The sequence below is a fragment of the Epinephelus moara genome, chromosome 14 (assembly GCF_006386435.1).
Source record: "Epinephelus moara isolate mb chromosome 14, YSFRI_EMoa_1.0, whole genome shotgun sequence".
Taxonomy (NCBI): Eukaryota; Metazoa; Chordata; class Actinopteri; order Perciformes; family Serranidae; genus Epinephelus; species Epinephelus moara.
The window spans coordinates 5,383,243-5,402,249 of record NC_065519.1 but is presented as its reverse complement, the minus strand read 5'-3'; the positions used below and the strand labels follow the sequence as shown (position 1 = coordinate 5,402,249).

The window sequence follows — 19,007 nt, the reverse complement described above, 5'->3', positions numbered from 1 at the left end:
TTAGGTGTTAATAATTCAGATTCACAGTCAGTGTCTGGATTTAATCTGAAGATTAGCAGCATTAGCTGTGAATCTGACAGGAGGGATTAGTGACAGAAGTTATTAATTATTCAGATATTTCAAGACGTAAATCAAAGTCTTAATATGATAAATAGCTTTCAAACAATATCTCGCCTGAAAAAGTAGCTACATGAAATCAATTAACTTCTTTGCCATCTTGGTCTTTTTCTTTAATTTTATTTCTTTTTCTTTTAATGTATGATTATTGTTATTAAATAGGGGAGGTATCTCCGTAAGCCATTTTTGGCTTCTCACCTCTCCTGCACAATGTTTTAACTTTTAATTTCTTTTTCCTGTATTTTCTATACATATGTGCAACTAAACTTTCAAAACATGCCAATTAAATTTTCTGTCAATCAACTAGTTGTTGCAGCTCCACTCTTCAAATTGCCATTTTCCCGACTAACAGTTAAAACATTAAGATATTACATTTACAATAACACAGAACAAAGAGAAGCAGCAAAACTCCACATCTGAAAATCTGGATCTTAAAATCTGTGTCTGTTTTATAATGACGTAAACAATTAGGAGAACAGTTGCTGATACCTTTCTCTGCTGCTTGACTAATTGATTATTTATTTCTTCTCTAATTTGCACTTTTCCATATTCATTAATTTGAGCGTTCTGTTTGATATGTTGGCGTCTGATCTGATAAAACCGTTAACGTCTCCTTTGTGAATGAAAGTGTTCAAACGTAGGCGAGGATTTCAACTCGAACATCTGCTCACATGCAGCTGGAGGCCAGAGACTAATTAGGAAGCTGGAGCAAAGAGAGCAGAAGAAGAGGAAGAAGAAATCTTGCACTGAGCCCAAGGACTGGACCATAAGAGGTAAACAACACTCACTGTAACGTAACTGACCATGGCAACACTGAATCCACGAGAGTCTCACAAGTGACCCACATGCCTGAGGGACTGTGGTTAAAATTTAACCATGTTCCTCATATAAGCTTCCACAACCACACCTGTGACGTATGTTCGCCTGCCCTCATTACACACACACACACACACACACACACACACACACACACACACACACAGTATACATAAAACAGCAGAAGAGACTCATCTCCCTCTTCATGGATCATTCATGAAGCTCTGCACAAGAAACAGTTTCGACATTCAGCAGATACACGGCGCTCCTCTCAGTCGAGCGACTCCCACCGATGGCCAGATAAAAATACAGAAGCATCAATATTATACTCGGTGAAGTAAACTGGCGTCACAAAAACGGAGGCGGTCCATTTACACTACGACAGGTGATGTGGTGCAGAGCATGTGAGCGGCTCAGAGGGGACGCCTTTGTGTGGCCCAATAATATGTTTCAAAAAAAGATGGTTGCACAGCATAAAGTCAGAAAGGGGCAGAGAAAGAGACTCATTAGCAGCACATGCAGTGCTTCGTCGTTAGTGGGAATATGGGAGTTAAGATGAGCGTCATAAAACACGCAACACTGACGTCAGCCCTCCTCACTGTGACCTTTCTATCTAATATGAGTCAGCCGTAATTAGCCTTAAAAGGTGGAGACTCTTTGCACATTTAAACTCTTCACAGAACTACTGATAAACAAGAATACCACTGTAAATGTGTACTAATTTAAGCTCTATGATGCAAGTTACCATCTTGAAAATGAGGTTTTCGGCAGCTGGGAGAGGAAATGAAACACATGCAGACATTATCCAACATGAAGCAGCCAAATACTCACAGATGACACCAAAATTCTGGGCTGATACAGATGTTAAAAATAACAATTTGGCCAATGCTGATATCTAAACTTCCCTTCATTACACTATCTTTGAATCAGCACAAATTCAAGCATACAACTGTATGAAGCAATCTTTAATATAACCTTCTCTCACATTATAAAAACATTTATATTTTTAAATAAAACAGCTTTAAAAGCCTTTTTACTATATATGCGATCATAATTCCCTCAGTAATTTTTATTTCATATCGCTGTGAAATTATCTACAAAAGTCTCCTTCAACCAACTGTATATATTTTAGTTTCCCACCAAAAACTAAATTTTACAAAACTGGATTTGAACACATTTATACAAAGTTGTAATTTATCTTTGTCCAACACTCATTTTTATTGTACAGAGCTTGAACGCATCACAAGGTAACTCAATGCAACCTTCATGAGCTGTTAATTCCAACTGGGAATTCACTCGTTTCCAAGGATGGCGAAGGCATAACCACCCTACTCTGCCTTACTCCACCTCTGATTCGCTAACACTGACATTATTACCCTCACCCTAACCTTTCCCACTCCTCTTGCCTAACCTTAACCAATGCAACCAACAAAGGCAACAAGTACTAGCCAAAGAATAAATCTAGAAACCTGACATTTAAGTTGACATGGTCGAACCAGACTCTCAGTTATGCAAGTGACCATACAGCTGTCTGGTTGGGTTCAGGATGTGTAGACAGTTAAATAATTCCACAATGACAAACCACAGATTACCAGAACCATCCGGACACATTCATGATTATAAAGCAGCAGCAAACAATGTACGAAGACACAAAAAACATTTACAGAGCAGAAGCTGAAGGAGCTGATGAATTCACATTTCACTGGAGTTGAACTGTGCACGCATAATTCCATGTGACAAATAAATGATTCATTAAAACAAAATTCATTTTGTTCTATGCAATTCCTTATATCGTGATGTAAAACAGATTATTTTGTAAGAGTAGAAAAAGATTTACTTGGTTTTTGGTTTGGATTTATTCTGTCATGAACAGGAGCGTGTTCAGTATGACGCTTTCTTTGAATGTATTTTTATGAACCACTGCAATGGTAGAACACACAATTAACCTGTGTTATTTTCTCGATTGTTCGGTCCAAGGACGTCCGAAAGGCCTGAGCTGACATTTTTATTTTGCTTGTTTTGTCCCTTGTTTTTGATATTTAGTTTTATATCATAGAAGACAAAGAAAACCAGTGAATGTTTCCTAAATATTAACAACTTATCTGAAGAGTTGCAGGTCGATCGACTAACCAATTACACAACAGGAGTATTTTTACTTAGTTTCAGTTAAACAATTTTTTTGTTGTGCTTGTGTTTTCATTTATGTTTCTTATTTATTTCATATTTACTGTTACTCATATTTTTGGATATTTTGATACCAAGTTGAAAGTTTCCTGTTTCAGTTCATGTTTTTGCTAAAATACTTTAATGACTAAATCTGAGGAGTTCTTGCCAAAAACATGCATGTATGTACAATAAAATACATTTTAACTCTTTTTTTAACTAATAATAAATAAAAAGTATTGTTCAGACTCTAATCTGAGGTAATATTTGAGGTTTGTTGTTTTAATTTTTCAACCTTCATCTTCATTAGTTAACTGCCTTCATTTCTCAAAAGGCTCAAACTCCAGAGAACACAGTGATGTTGCATTTGATAATTGCTGCACACTTCTGAACAACTGATGCAGCTGCTCTGAATTCTGGTGATTTCAAGCTTCTGTCAGTGCATAAAAAAAAAAAAAAATGATAATTTTCAGCTACCAGCCAGTGCGGCTTCTCTGAACTCACCTTGAGGTCTCTGTGAACAATGTGCTTCTGGTGGCAGTACTGCACTGCCGATACGATCTGCACGAGGGAAGAGACAACGAGAGTTTAGTCAAAGTTCTGTGTGTTCTGCTCTCAGACTGTGATAAAGGATGTGGTGGAGGAGGAGATGTGGTCGACTGTGACAGGAAAGATAAAACGTAGCGCAGGTGGGGCTGAAGACGCCAGGAGGGTGAGAGAAACAGGTTTCCTCTGCGCAGCACATTTATCTGTCTCACAGTCCAGGTAGCAGCGTGCGCTAATGCTACAGACAGGCTGTGATGTATCATCAACATCAGGGCACATGGGGCTACACTCACCTTAGACATTTAAACCTTTAACTTTGATTTGGTTTCACTTTGTTTTGCATCTTTAGCTCCAATTTAAATTGATCAACTGCAGAACAAAACATTCACCCTTCAGCTCCGTGTAGAAATGGTTTTGCTAGCCTGAACAGATCTGGAGCACATGTTTCTGCAGCAGAATCATCCACATGTGTTATGCACATATACAGCCTCAGAAAGAACAGACCAAAATATTAGACCAGATCATCTTTAAAAACATAAAGTGCTTTAAAGGCACCAGTTTTGTACACATGGTTGATTTGGTGACACCTGTAATTACTTGTGGTGATAAATATGGTGTAATACTACAGGTCACACAGTCCTGGGGGCTGCAATTAGGGCTGCCCTCTAATAGTCGACCAGAAAGGTCATTAGTCGGCAAGATTTCATTGGTCTCTTAGTTGCAGAAAAAGAAATAACAAATGTGAAACTCTATTAGGAGCTGCGCCTTGTCAGAATAAATCTAAACCTATGTGACTGGACCATGTGTGACTTTAATTTGAAAGGACAGACACAGGAAGTGTCCACGCTCAGCAGTCAGACAGGAGTCAGGTTAATTTCCAGGGCTGGTACCTGCGGTTATTCCACAGGCTAGTTAATAACATGTCGGGCAGGAAATCCAAAGTGTGGGATCATTTTGAGAAGGTGAAGGACGAACCGACATTTTCTGTTGCTTCAATAACTGACAGCATCAGAAATATATTAAGAAATGTTTTGATTGCAAATTTGGCATCTCTACAAGTTCTAACCTTTTCTTTCAACACAAACTGTTTAGTGTTTGGGACAGTTTCTTATCGTCACAGCAGTCGATGACTTTGCACCGTGTGTGACAGTCATTGAGAGCTGAGTGATGGGGACAGAAGCAGGTTTGGACATTTCTCATCAGTCTTTAAGACAACAGAGACGCTTCTGTCCCAGAAGCAGCACAGAGGACAGCGACCTGTCTGAAGTAGAGCCGGGAGCAGAGGTGTGAAACCAGAACACTGCAGGGGGAGAAAGCTGGGTACCTGTCTAAATTTAGCCCTGGCCTCTTTTTCCTTCATTCGTCCATGTGCAACCAGGTAGTCAAAGACCTCTCCTGCAGAACGGAGACAGAGAAAAAGACAAAGAGAGCAAAATACAGAAGGAGCAGTGAATGAGAAGTCAGTGAATAAATATAAAGACAGAGAGAAACAAAAAGTGAGTCACAGCTTACAAGAATAAGCAGATAAAAATATCTTCACAATGAACTTTTCCTGAGCAGCTGGCCTGCACTGTCACCCATGTGCATGGTTGGAGGGTGTTTGTTGACCATATTGAGGCGAGCTCCTCCACACTGGTCCTCTCCTGGAGGCACAAAGCTGCTGCCGAGCTCGGCTCCGGCAGCAGACCCTTCCCTCGGCCCACACTTCTGCACACTTCCAGCCAAAACGTGACTACGCTCGCCCGTGTGCTAAATGAACTCGAGTGGCTGGCGTATGCATGTGCATGTGTGTGTGTGTGTCCTTGCCATGGCAAAAAGAGGAACTAAACAAAATAACAAGCAACACAAACACCTCCCCCACTTTTTCTGAATCCTCAAAACCCTCCCACTCTCTCAGCGCTGACCTGCAGAGGCGGCCTGAGAGTACGTTTCTGTATTCAGAGCTCCAGAGAAGCAACAATTCATTGCTGCTCTCTGACTCAACTGCTAAAGACAGAATGTGGCAGCTAACACTTAGCATGTCAGAGCTAAAGGGCACAGAGCGTGCTGTACATGGGTCTGAGATTAGGAACAAAATGGAGAGTAGCAGAGAAATTGCAACCTTGCTTCAGAAATGAGGGTGCCGTTAAAAATAAATATGTAAAGAGAAAAAAATAGACATCTGAATCATGTACGAATACAGAACAAGTAAAATTACGTTTAAAACATTTTCTGGCAGCATGACATTCCTGAAAAATGCAATCATGTTGGGGCAACTTCATTGTCTCATTGCCTTCCAGAGTTGCCCCACACATTGCCCTGCTTAAATGTAATGAGCCCCTGATGCAGTACCACTTAAATGAGCAGTAATGACATCATTGTAAACACTTAATTCAAAGTGGACGGACACAAAATTAAACTCTTGGTTCATCGTTCCACTGTTCCAACAATCACCAGCTTTGGTTTGGTTCAAATAAACCCTTAATTCTCTCGGTTAGATGTGAAAATATTCTGGATCTATACACTCTAAAATGACTGTTCACTTAAATGAGTCTGGTGGGTTTGGTGATGGTGATTTTGGGGCTGTTTCTGATTAAACAAAAAGGATCTCACTCTCTAACAAAAAGGTCTTTCTCTGTAGGAAACCTTTCCATAATGTTGTTGGAAAGTTAGCATAATAATCTGAGCCTGTCAATAGCAAAAACACTTTACTTTTGGTGGACGTGCATTGACGGTGCACAAATGCCCTGAGTGGTTACATTGCAGCCTCTTTGGCTTCTCTCGGCTGTAGCAATGTCACTTAATACTGGACTAGTTTCAAAAACTGTTGTTCCCATTAGTTATTTCAGCCGTTTTCGCATATGAACTCTCAACACTGTGCGGAGAATCCAGTCCGGAGTCTCCCTTTCACACATAGAAGTGTTCTCACCAACTGGAAAGACACTGTTTCACACTGGTGGCGCCTGAGTAGAGGACATGACGTGGATTACACCACTGTTACGTAGCCCAGTGGTTCCCAACTGGTCCAGCCATGGGATCCAGATTTCTCCTTAGTCATTAGTTCAAGGTCCACACAGCTTAATATATTCAGTGTCATACTGATTGGTCATGTCAGCGAGCTAGTTTGCTGTCTCTGTCAAGTAGCTGTCTGTTTTCTCACCCTACAGCAGGAAACGGCACTTCAAAATTAAAGCTCTGTGCCGGATATTCACTGTACTGAAAAGTAAAGTACAAGTATAAACTTGACATGTTTGTGAGTCACTTGCCGTCCATTCAGAATGGACCCGTGAACCCCTTTTAGACGACAACCCACCAGCTGGGAACCACTGACGTAGCCGGTTCGTAATTTGGTTATAAACTACAGAGTCTCCTGCCGCTCCTTGAATTTGTCTGATGATTTCCACTTCGGCCCTTCCCAACAAAAGTTCCCAAATCCAGTCATCTCTCCAGTTAGACATTTTCGTTGCCTTCTCTGTAAATTTCACCCTAAGATGTTTGTTTTCTCCACTTTTGCACGAGCCTCACCATAGAAATGCACCAACACGCCCACTCAGTTGCTGAGAATTCTCCAGATAATTACCTGCTCTACTCAAACATGCGCTCATCGGACATTACACGGATTTTGTACAAGGAAGCCGGCAGGATAAAGTCTGTTTAATGTCTGGTCCAAATGATTCTGACATTTGCCTCGTCACATACAGCTCCTCCGGGTAATGCCGGGATAATTTCAGATGTCAACGGGGCAATTAACACAAAAACATTTAAAAAGGTTATCCTTTAAGGGATCAGAGATATTAGAATTCATCCTCTGGGGAACATGAATGTCTGCACAAAATTTAATGCCAATTGATCCAATAATTGTTGAGATATTTCGCAATGGGCCAAAGTGGAGAAACCAAACGACCGTCACCGTCGCCTCTAAAACACATTCTTTACTCCAACAAAGAAAAGTCTCTTCCAGTTAAATCAAAGATGGTGGACTATAGCTTCCAGTGACCTGTGGCAGAACAGCATACTCTAGCTGGGAAGCAAAGAAGCAGTCCTGCACCATCTTTGATTTTACATGTTTTGCATCAACTTTACTGAAACAGAACTTTCTCTGTCGGAGTAAATCAATGTTTCTTGTTACTTCAAAGTTGCCTGACATTACTCCCCAACATCTTACAGGTCTGCAACAACACAACTTAACATCCACGGCCTGTATTTTCAATATTCTTCATGTAGATTTTATAACAAGATATCTGTGACTGAAAGTACAAGCTCATGGAGAGATCCATGCAGTCGCAGATCACATGCTCGAGGGGGTCGCCTTGAGCTTCTGCTCGAATTCAGCGAAAATCAAAGCCAAACTGAGAGAAATATTAGATTTACTTTATTAAAGCTCTAATGCAATTGGCGTCTGATCAGAGCTCCCGTCTCAGTTGGTAATGTGATTTGCTCCTCGCCGGGCAGGTCTTCACGATTTGTCGTCTCTTCGCTCGGCTCAGTGGTCCGAATGTGACCTTTTCAAGAAATCGATGACAAGATGTGCCGCCTTTCAGATCCTGTGTATGTGACGCCGCATTAAATGAGAAATTACTAGAAGCTTTCAGCGTAAGAAAACCACACAAGTAAACTTATTGGTGTGAAGATGCAGGAGCTCTCACATCACAAAAGTTCTTTTTTTTCTGTTTTGTTGTAATCTTTTTTTTTTGAGCTTCAAAACTTTAAAGATGTGCGCTCTGATTTATGCAGGCAACTCTAAGTAATATGATGTGTTTATTTGTCTTTCTACATCTTAGCCTGTCATTGGAAGCTTTTCTTGGAAATGTTCTTACACTGTTAATAATCGGTTTATGTTCGTGATCTTCTTCATTTGCAGTAACACAAAGTCACTTGTGATGCTAATTTACCTACAGATTCATCATTAAAAAGAGATTCTCTTAAAGCTGTTAACATTAACTTAAAAAAATATGGATGTTGCAACTTTATGTTTTGGTTTTGAGATGTACAGAAATCCACGGTGCTGGCTGGAGTTGACCAACGGGTTTTTCCTGCTCAGAGTCTCCGCTCTCTCTGTTTACAATGGACTGATCCGTGTCTCTGTATCAACATATGTCATAATCTCTTCCTATGTTTCAGCCTCCAGGGAGCAGCTTTAAAGTTTCACACATTTTGAGAAACTGTATTTGCTTAACCTTTACCTTACAGGTCAAAACATTCCACCAAACTTTCCCAAGAATTTCCTAAGGAGTGTTTCTATGATAACTATGTAATTTCACTCTAATTATAGGGGCTTTCATCCAAATCCAACACACATTTTAACCCAATGTTAGCAAAAGATTCATTATCAGTTTCCATCGCACATTTTTACATCTTGGTCTTTTGACCTCAGCCAAGCTCAACTTGACCCTTCACTAACTTCACAGCTGTGCTCCATTGACTCTAATGCAGTTGTTTCACATTTCCTTCACTTTCAGGCTGGTTTTGTGGATTTGGAGCTAAATGTTGTGCCTGGGGCACGTCGTGTATTAATGATACTCGTTACCTGGAGAGGTTGGAAAAGTTTCTTCCCTGTTCCAAAAACAAAATCAAACCCTGAAAAGTGTAGGGTTAGCTAGCTAGCTACTGAAGATATAGCCTACTGAATGTATACACATGCTGCTTTTGCTTTGTAATGATTATAACAGTGAAACAAAGACCGACCCTGCTGTACAGGAACCAGTGAAGGGAAGCAGGGAAACTTTGCTGATACCAGCTGTGAGGCGATACAGTGTGCACTGATGAACGTTGTTTGACTTCCCCTGGAGAGCATTGCCCGTCCGGCGGCGGAGGTCCAGGTGCTGGCAGAGACACGGGGGTGAAGCCAAACACTGTTCATCTGCACACACTGTGATGCCACACAGCTGGTTCAATATCAGCAAAGTTTCCCTTTATATTCATTGTCTTGTGTGGCGATCAGCAGTGATGTGGTGGTTCACTTTTACACTGTGATCTGTAGCCTATAGTTCGGCTTTAGCTTCTAACTATCTTTGTCTTTTTAACCTGTTGTTGCTGCTGAGTCAGTTTGACATCCTGGATATATCCTTCAAACACAGACTGTAGACCCCTCTGTCTGCTTCTCTCTGGAATCACTCTTTCATTTTTACAAAAATATGATATTTCTTCAGGGAGTGCAGTTAGTGACAGTGTGGGCTCCATGCTTACTCTGACAGACCATTACAAAGGGGCGGGGTTTAACGAAGGGTCAATTTCCCATGTATCAGCTACATGTGGATGAAAATGCACTCGGTGTTCAGCTGATACACTTAAAATTAACTGACTCAAATTTACTGCCAACTTAGAGCCACTGTCTTGTCTAGTAAACGTCATAGAAAATAACTGGCAAACAACGGAAATGTAAAATTTAGTATTACTCTATGTACTATGTAACTTGTGTAAGTGACGAGTCATCTCTTTAAACTCAATTATTCTGTAAATCCCACTCAGATCTCCAGATTCCTGTTCTCCTACATTTGTCCTTTCAGGTATTAGACGAGTCTGCAGACTATATGCAGCTCACAGTGTGTATGAATTATTAACACACACATTTATCACATTTTGGTGTTAATGAATCATACATGGGACGTTGGGATCAGCACACAGCCTGCAGATTTCTACCGACTATATCTGGTCTTCTGTGCAGCAGCTGTTGGAAGTGTTTTTCACTCATGTTTCTTTGTTTTACAGTTTCATTCAAAGCCAACCCTTGCAAGTAGAAACACAGTGAGTTTGTTCATGACAGGTTGAGTGTTGCGTGAATGCCTAAAATGCATTTTCACTCAACTAAAGGGGAGCTTTATTTCTCAGTCAGACAGGTTTGACGTGTTGCAGGTGCGTAGTTTTCAATTTGCTGCAACAAAAAGTTAATTTTATTTCTGTCTCACCTCCACTGGCGTACTCCATCACCAGGTAGAGCGTCCTCTCCGTCTCGATCACTTCAAAAAGCTTGACTAAAGGAGGGAGAGAGGAGAGAAGAAGAGAGGAAGGAAATTATAAATTCAATTATGTATAAAGATGGAGGAGATTCAGATACAGACAGTAACGAATTCATGGGCACAAACTGCAGAAATGTTTCCAAACCGGCACCTAGAGAGAGTAGAGAGGGATGTGAAGTCACGTGGATCTTAATGTGTGTGCGTTTGTGTGTGTCGTGACCATGTAAGCGCAGCATCCAAGCTTAGCAGCACTCTATATTTACGGTACAGTCCGAAAGCTGTTATGTTTTTTTTTCCGTCTTTACTGCAGTGTGTTCAGCTCGAAGATATAAAAGAGGGGTGTGTGACGAGCGTCTGAGGGGGCTGCACTGCTAAATATAGACGAGGTGGGACGGAAGACAATGAGGGAGAGACAGAGAGCGTACGGGCTGGTGAGCGCTTACTATCACCCTGGTAATTATAATCACATTTCTGCAGAGGAAATCATGGAGCGTGGGGGAGAGGAAATTCAAAGTAATTAGCAGGGAATCCCATCTTCAAAACCAAACGCACCATGGCAGGCTTGTCTAATGTGCACACTCTGTTTTATGACACATGCATGTGTGTGTGTGTACCCTGTACAAATAGGGTCATGAGCAAGGAGAAAGAGGCATGTTGATCCTTATGAACGTCACAAAAACTGAAACTATTATCGGTCAGTTCATGACAGAATTATAATCAGCAACTGTCTGAGTAATCAGTTCATCTTTAAGTTTAGTTGTAAGCAAAATATAGCCAAATATTTGCTAAATCCAGCTTCTTGAATGTGAGGATTTGCTGCTTTTCTTTGTCTATGCATCCAGTTTCATCCACTCATTCAAAGCCGAGTCGTGGGGGCAGCAGGCCAAGCAAAGCACCCCAGACGTCCCTCTCCCCAGCAATGCTTTCCAGCTCCTCCTGGGGGACCCTGAGGTGTTCCCAGGTCAGATGAGATATATAATCCCTCTAGCGTATTCTGGGTCTGCCGTGGGGCCTCCTACAAGTTGAACGTGCTTGGGAGGCGCCCAGGAGGATCCTGATCAGATGTTGAACCACCTCAAATGACCCCTTTTGACGTGAAGGAGCAGTGGCTCTACTCCGAGCTCCCTCCGGATGTCTGAGCTCCTCACCCTATCTCTAAGGCTGAGCCCAGCCACTCTACGGAGGAAACTCATTTCAGTTGCTTGTATCCGCGATCTCGTTCCTTCAGTCACTACCCAGAGCTCATGACCATAGGTGAGGGTTGGGACGTAGATGGACCAGTAAATGAGACCACAATGGAGCTTTTCTTTGTTACACTTTTTAAAAAGAAACTCACTGTTACCTTGAGGCTTTTACTACATTTCAACCTCACACACAGCAGGTTTTATTCATTCATTTATTTACTCCATTCAATTTTTTTGGCATGATTGCCTTTATTGGACAGATGACAGTGAAGACAGGAAACACAGGGTGAGAGAGACTGGGACAACATTCAACGAAGGTTTCCAGCCAAAATAGTTATTTATTTACTGTGAATTTTAATCGCTTGTAAATCTCTTTCATTGGTCTCTTTCTTTAAATAATTATCATAAATATTAATATTATTGTTCCTGTTGTTCTTGTAGTCTCATGAGGTAATAATACACTTAACATCTTCCTAAAGTCTTGTGCCGTGGGAAAAAATGTGTTGGCTGTTTTTAACATTTGATGTATGATGCAGACTGACTTCTGATGAAAACAATCACTAATTACAACCCTATAAACTTCCTGATCAACACTATAATGCCATGTTTTCTCATCTCTCCGCTGCCTCCAGTTCAAGCCTTCAGTAGCTGAGGTTTTTGTGATGCAGGCTTCTTGTTGCTGCAGTGGTTTGGTGTTAGCTGGCATTTCCTCTTGCAGCCGGTTTGTGCTGCTCCACACAGCGTGCTCTCTTTGTTTTTCAATCAAATCTGCTTCATTTTCTAATCCCAAAACAAAGCAATGAGAATGACCCTCCAGTTTTAATCCCATCAATTACACACTGTTGTCCAGAGAGGACAATAAACTCTCCCGGATTATGTTTCAGACATTATTTCCAGTTTTACATGAAAATGTCAACATTTTTGTGCAAACTGTTTGAGCTCTCCTCAGACTCTGAATGGCTGCCATTTTACAAAAACTGTAACTCCTGCCAGGATTGTTTGATTTTAAAGAACGCTCAGTGATCTCCCGTGACGTCTGTGTGACCCAGAACAACAACAACAAAAAAAAAGGAAATTAAAAAGCTGAAACAGCAGAGCTTATAGGTCAAAACAAGCTGATGAAATCCAGGCTGGGAGCATGGAGCTGGATCATGTGACTGTCCAGTAAAAGAAAGATCAAAGGTCAGAGAGCCCTGCATGTTAAATGTCCTTGAGCAGACAGCAACACAACCTGATCATTTAGAAACAGTCAAATCTTCACTTATAGCACAGTATTTTTTACACTTGTGGAAATTCTGAACAATATACCACACATTTTCCCTACATCACCAATATGTAAGTCTTCATATTAAATCATATTTAAGTCTTTAAACTGTATTAAATCGTGCTAATATACTGTGTTCATGTGTGTAAGATCCACTTACCTATATTGGGATGATTCAAAATCTTCATTATTCTAACTTCTCTGAAGAGCTGAAATGAAAGAGGAGAAGAAATGTTGATACTGAACTCTGTGGGTTTCAAGATCTTTATGAGTACTTTTTGTGGAAATTAGAAACAAACTAAGGCTGCTATATGCAGCTTTTTTCTATTATCGGAATCGGAAGGCAGCAGATATTACTGAAGTTGTTTCACATCACAATCCATAACAACAAAGCTGCGGAAACACCCAGTGTTTCTGCCGTAGCATTCTACAGTTAATCTAATAATGGTTAGTGGATGAAGCTTCAGTTGTATGAGTATGAAAACTGCAAGGAAAGGAAAACAGACTGAGACAGCACCTGTGAGAATTTACCATAGTTTATAAAATACAAACACAGTTGATCACTGACCATACAGACATTTCATACACCAGACATATGTGCATGCGCAATCAACCTACGACAGACCCGTTCATATGAGCTACCATCATATTTGTCACTGCCAGGAAAAAGCTGCTAGCCGCTTCACTAAATTAAGTAGTGTTAATGTCATAGGCTGATGCTAATAACATTAGCATGTTGTATTTTGGGGAACACATGTCTAGAAAGACAGTTGTTTTGTCAGTGAAGCTTGTGAGTTATAATGGAGCCAAATTTGCACCTTTGTTTAATACTGTCACTATCAAGCCATATTTTATGTGTGTTTTAGGTGTCTTAGTTGAATCTATCAAACTTTGAAAAGAGGAAAATTTCTCTTTTGCACTATTTAATTAAACATAGGCTGTTTAAAGGCATGCAAGCAGAGTTCTGTGTTGAAGTTGTGTTTGTGTTATTCTAACTTTTGACCCCAAGATTTTAATTTTTACTGCAAATTTATATTGTTCCCAAATATCGGTTAGCAGTCTCCTGGATTACTAATGATCTGCATCGGCATCGGCGATCCCTCATACAAAGACTTTTTGGGCTGTTCATTTACACAGCATTAGAAAAAATTGATTTATTGTGTTAGTCCGACTAAAACCGGACTTTTAAAATACCTGTAAACATGTTGGTACAACGGAAATCATACTAAAAGGAACTTTTTTTAAAGTTGGAGATAATGCAATTGGTAGCTGACTCACTCCTGCATGTATACAGTCAACCGCACCCAAACTGTCCAAGGCATAGTGTCCGCCAGAAGTTTAAAGTATTAACCTCTTTAACTCTGTTCGGACGCTGGCGTCCGCGCTCCCTTCCTCCTCTGTTAAATGGGATCTCACAGGCACACTACGTCATCAAACCATGTGATGCTTGGTATCACCGGATTCAGGGAGCTCTCGGCTTCCTGAATCCGTCATTGTTTTTCTTTTATTCCTTATGGTTTTCGCACCAGAGCAGCCTAAATACACGAAGTCCAAAATCGCGATGAGTGGTGACAAGCCATGTTATGCCATTTTTCGAGGGGAAAAGTTAAAGGATTACTCACGATCTCATGCAGAGCCGTCAGTCGACACGTAGCTGGTTTATAAAAGGTGAGATCTCACTCCTACCACTATTTTTGGCTGATGTATACCGCCTAGAAAGTGGGATCACAACTTTCACGTTTCATATGGCTTTATTTGGTGATATTTTGTGGTGTTTCTGTCATAAACAACATCAGCTATCATAATCACACCTGATTTCAATAAGGTACGATGTCTGAAGCTGGCTGAGTGTTGTTTGATCACTGAAAGTACTGTTTTGAAGCGGAGTGAGCACTCTATCATTTGGAGCTCCGCCTGGATCTTTTCATGGAAAAAACACTGTAGAGTGGTCATACTTTGAGCAGTCTTCTTCAAACTTGAAACAAGTGTTCACTGATAGTGTGCCTACAGCCCCACAGTGTCATTTACCTGCTCAGATGAAGCCACAGACAGTTATTCATCCTGAAAATCAGTTTTTATTTTATTTTAGGCAAAATCTTCAACTTTTTACTGACTTCAGAGGCCCATTACTCTGACTCTGTATCACCGAGAGTGTTTCTAACACTTTCACACGAAACTTCAGAGAGTTTGCTTTCTGGCAAGACCTCATGCATGCATGTAGTCAGAGCGGCTCAGAGGCTACAGTCATTTTAATTTGGGTATGTCATTTTAGGCTTTTTTGCTAAAAAATGGGGGTGGAGTGCAAGAGGTTTTAAATGCATGACAGAAGAGGAAGATGGTAACAACATGCACAAATCTACATCCAGAGCCGTGCATTTTTGGACGGACAAAAAGTACAGAGCTGTAAAGTTGTCCACCATGGTATCAGTTTGCCGCTAGCTAACTGTGGCTAACTTGTTGGTCGAATGTTTGGGCTGTGACGTAATAAGTCAACAGGAAAAGGTCCAATACTAACAAGCTGAAAGGGGGCATATCATATCGCCACCTACTGTAGTGGAGTCGGACATACTTCGGTCGATTAATCCTCTCCTGTGCTTGTATACTGGGACAAGGACAGTAGTCCAATCAAATGACCTCATCGAGCTGTAACTGTAGCTCGACTTAACTGTGCATGTAAACGACTGATTGTGTCACAAAATTAAAATTAAATACTTCTCAGAGTAATTATACCACAGGCTTTCTTTAACAAGTGTTTTCAGTCACAATAATTCAACAGCAGCGTGCACTGGCTTATTAAGTGGCATTTCCATGTCACAAAGCGATGATTCATTCATTATTTAATTTTAAATGGATGCTGCACACATATGCTCACATATTACATTAATTTTTAAATGGCACTTCACTGTTTCCTGCGCCTGTGGCTGATATTTGTGTCACACTCCTGAAGATGAGGAAACACAGACTCCTCCATCAGCCCTGCTGTTAATAAGACGAGATCACGAGTTCAGAAGCCCAAACACTGCTCCCTGTGCTGAGCCAACATCAACACGTTTGTCAAGGAAATGTGATCATTTTGTCACCACGGAAACATAACCACAACAACAGGATTCCCTGCAGCACGGCGCCGGTTTAAAACCAGCCTGAGAGGAGGGGATGTGAATGAAGTTAAACATGCACCGTCACATCTCCACCCTCTGCACTAATAACAGGACACTCAGTCAACACACGCTCTCTTCCTCCATCAGCATTCACAGTGACCAGACAAGCAGATTTGTAACGGCCAAAAGTGCTTTTTAGTTTTCCTCAGCGCGAGGCACAGAAAGAACTGAGTGCTATTTATTATTGATCCGCTGTTAGCTACACCTCGCCCTCTTCGCTTCCATAAAAATATAAAAAGGCTTTAATGTTTCATGAGGCAGGAGTGGCCTCGGTGTTGGCTCACTGACGAACAAATCGAGAGGCTGCAGCCACAAAACACACAAATACCTCCCATACAACAAACAAACACATACAGCACAGTTCAAGTTGTCAGAGCTCAAAATGCTGTCTTGAAATGGTTTATTTTGTTTGGAAAATATTTCTTTTTTTTTTTTAAATTCAACTGTTCCTTTAATAATATTTAAAAACGACGATCACAAAAATCCTCACATTTTTAAAGCTGTTGACATTTTCACGTTTTCAAGATTTATTACTGAAAATACTGATAATAAACTGTTTCCATATTTATCCTACTGCTACCCAACTGTTTTTTTTTAATAATTTAATCAAACTGTATTGATTATTTTTTCAACTACAGTAAAATAATTATTTATTTTTATAAAATGGGAAAAAAAAAAAAAAAAAAAAAGCTGAGTTATTAGAGCTCAAAATTATGTCTTAAAATAACTTATTTTGTTTAGGAAAAAAAAGATTGCACACAATTCACTTAATCATTTGAAGTAAAGGATATTTAGCAAAAATTCTTAGAATTTTAAAGCTCTAACCACATGTGCTTGACGATTTTTATTTGCTTATAAAATTAATTATTAAAACTGTAAATTTTTTCTGCTAATCGACAAATCATCAGCAGCGTTTTGTAGTGACTTTGTATAACTTTACTTTTGACAGATCGAGCAGCTCAAACATCTTGCTGAAGCAGTAAATCTGTTCATTTATGCTTTTTGCTCATTTATTATTCTGATACCCTGCTTCTCTTTTTGAATAACATTTATTTTATTCAATGAATGCATTGACTACTTTTGCGACTAATGCCTCGTTCACACTACAGGACTTTCACCCTGATTTCCTGCAAACTTGTTGTGTGTGAACTGTTCAAAGACACAAGCTTAGAGGCTCACTAACGCATCACAGAAGCTTAGGAGCTAGCAGCATGTGAAATATCTGGACCTGTCAGTGACATAGTCAGCGAGATACAGCCAATAAGAGTGCAAGACATGGGTTGAGGGCAGGGACAAGAGGCGCTGCAACACTCTCCAATGTGTCCGTGTGTCCGTGTGTGTTTTACAGGGAGAAAGAATGAGATGAAGAGAGGGTGTAAGGTGGGCCACTGCAGGCTAAGTTTCTGGAAGTTATTAGCCTAATAACGTACTCAAAGGGTTGCTTTGTCAGTGTTTGACGTGTTGTGGTTCGACCCACGCATCACATAACATACTCATTGACTATTCCTCCTGATGAAATATCCTGTCGTGTGTGATCTCATGTGACTGGTTAGTCATGTAGCGTGAAAACCACAACAACATCAAGACTCCTGATTACCAGGTCAGCAATTTGTGTAGTGTGAACAGTACAGCGATCTGGCAACCTTGAAAGTTGTGTAAAGTGAATTTAGCTTAATGTCCTATTCGCAGGGGATCTCTAGTAATGTGTAGCCCAATAATTGTGGGAGTTGTCTGTGACATCAGTCCCGAGAGAATCTGCTATGTCCGTAATTTGTCAAGAAAAAAAAACGCAAATTACCTCCCATATTTTGCCAAACACGGGTAGTTTGATAGCATTAGTCCCATGTGAATCAGCTTCTTGTTTATTTGGCGTCATATTTAGGTTTTTCATTTGGTCCACACCTCTTTTCAGGAATTGCGTTGGCTAATATAAATAAAAGTTCTGACAGCTTTTTGGGTGCAGGAGGCTCATCTTGCCACACAGCATGGAGACAAGTGCAAAAAGAGCGAGGTCAGAACCACTAGAAGAGCAAAAAATCCACTCACTTGCTACATTATACTCAGGAAAATACATGAAACTGTCCCACACAAAGATTAATATTTAGTAAAGATACTTTTGGCAAGTAGCAGGAAAGCCATGACTTGCAAATCAAGTTGATCCACCAACATTGGCTTAATGGCTGGGGATTATATACACCATATGGGGAGACTGTCTTTTATTTTAAGGCTTGAGGTGGAAAAACGTACAAAATATAGGGGAAAATGGAGTGTGTATAAATGTAGAAGTAAAATACAGACTTTGCCTATTCTGTGCAAATGTGCCACACGAAATACAGACATGGGGGGATCATTTCTAAATCACATGAAGTCTCCCACTAATACTAGTCCTGTGCAAATAGGGGTTAACAAAATATAATCGCTCCATAAAATGCCAAAAATAATAACAGATGCCCTTTGTAAGTCATCAGAGCTTAAAATAATGTCTTGATAATGCTTATTTTGTTTGAAAATCCGAACCTTTAATTGATAAAAATATGAACCTAATATTTTCACAGCTAGAACCTCCAAATGCCTGACTTTTTTCTTTACTTTTGACAGACACCATTGCAGATACATCTCGTTGAGATAATAAATCGCTGCTTATTTATGTGTGTTTTTCTCATTTATCTCTGAGCTTTAGTCTGTCGGCTCTCAACGGGGAGTGAAATAAACGACAGCAGTAAAGCATGTCGGGAGTCTGAGCGACAGTTTCGAACCCACGGCGCCTTGAACCTGCAGATCCACCGGGGATGCCCTGATGAAGCTGTGACAGATGGTGACAAAC

The 19,007-nt window shown here is 40.4% G+C and overlaps 1 protein-coding gene across 18 annotated transcripts in view; it reads right to left on the bottom strand.

Moving 5' to 3' along the window:
• The window catches only part of mark3a (MAP/microtubule affinity-regulating kinase 3a), an 85,330-nt gene that overhangs the window by 42,916 nt on the left and 23,407 nt on the right, over positions 1–19,007 (bottom strand). For all 18 annotated transcript variants that reach the window (XM_050062736.1, XM_050062735.1, XM_050062740.1 and 15 more), the window contains exons 4-7: positions 13,186–13,234; positions 10,527–10,592; positions 4,967–5,037; positions 3,601–3,657 (exon numbers count right to left, since the gene is read on the bottom strand). In XM_050062736.1, coding sequence (XP_049918693.1) covers positions 3,601–3,657; positions 4,967–5,037; positions 10,527–10,592; positions 13,186–13,234 — 243 coding nt within the window. The remainder of the gene's footprint in view (positions 1–3,600; positions 3,658–4,966; positions 5,038–10,526; positions 10,593–13,185; positions 13,235–19,007) is intronic.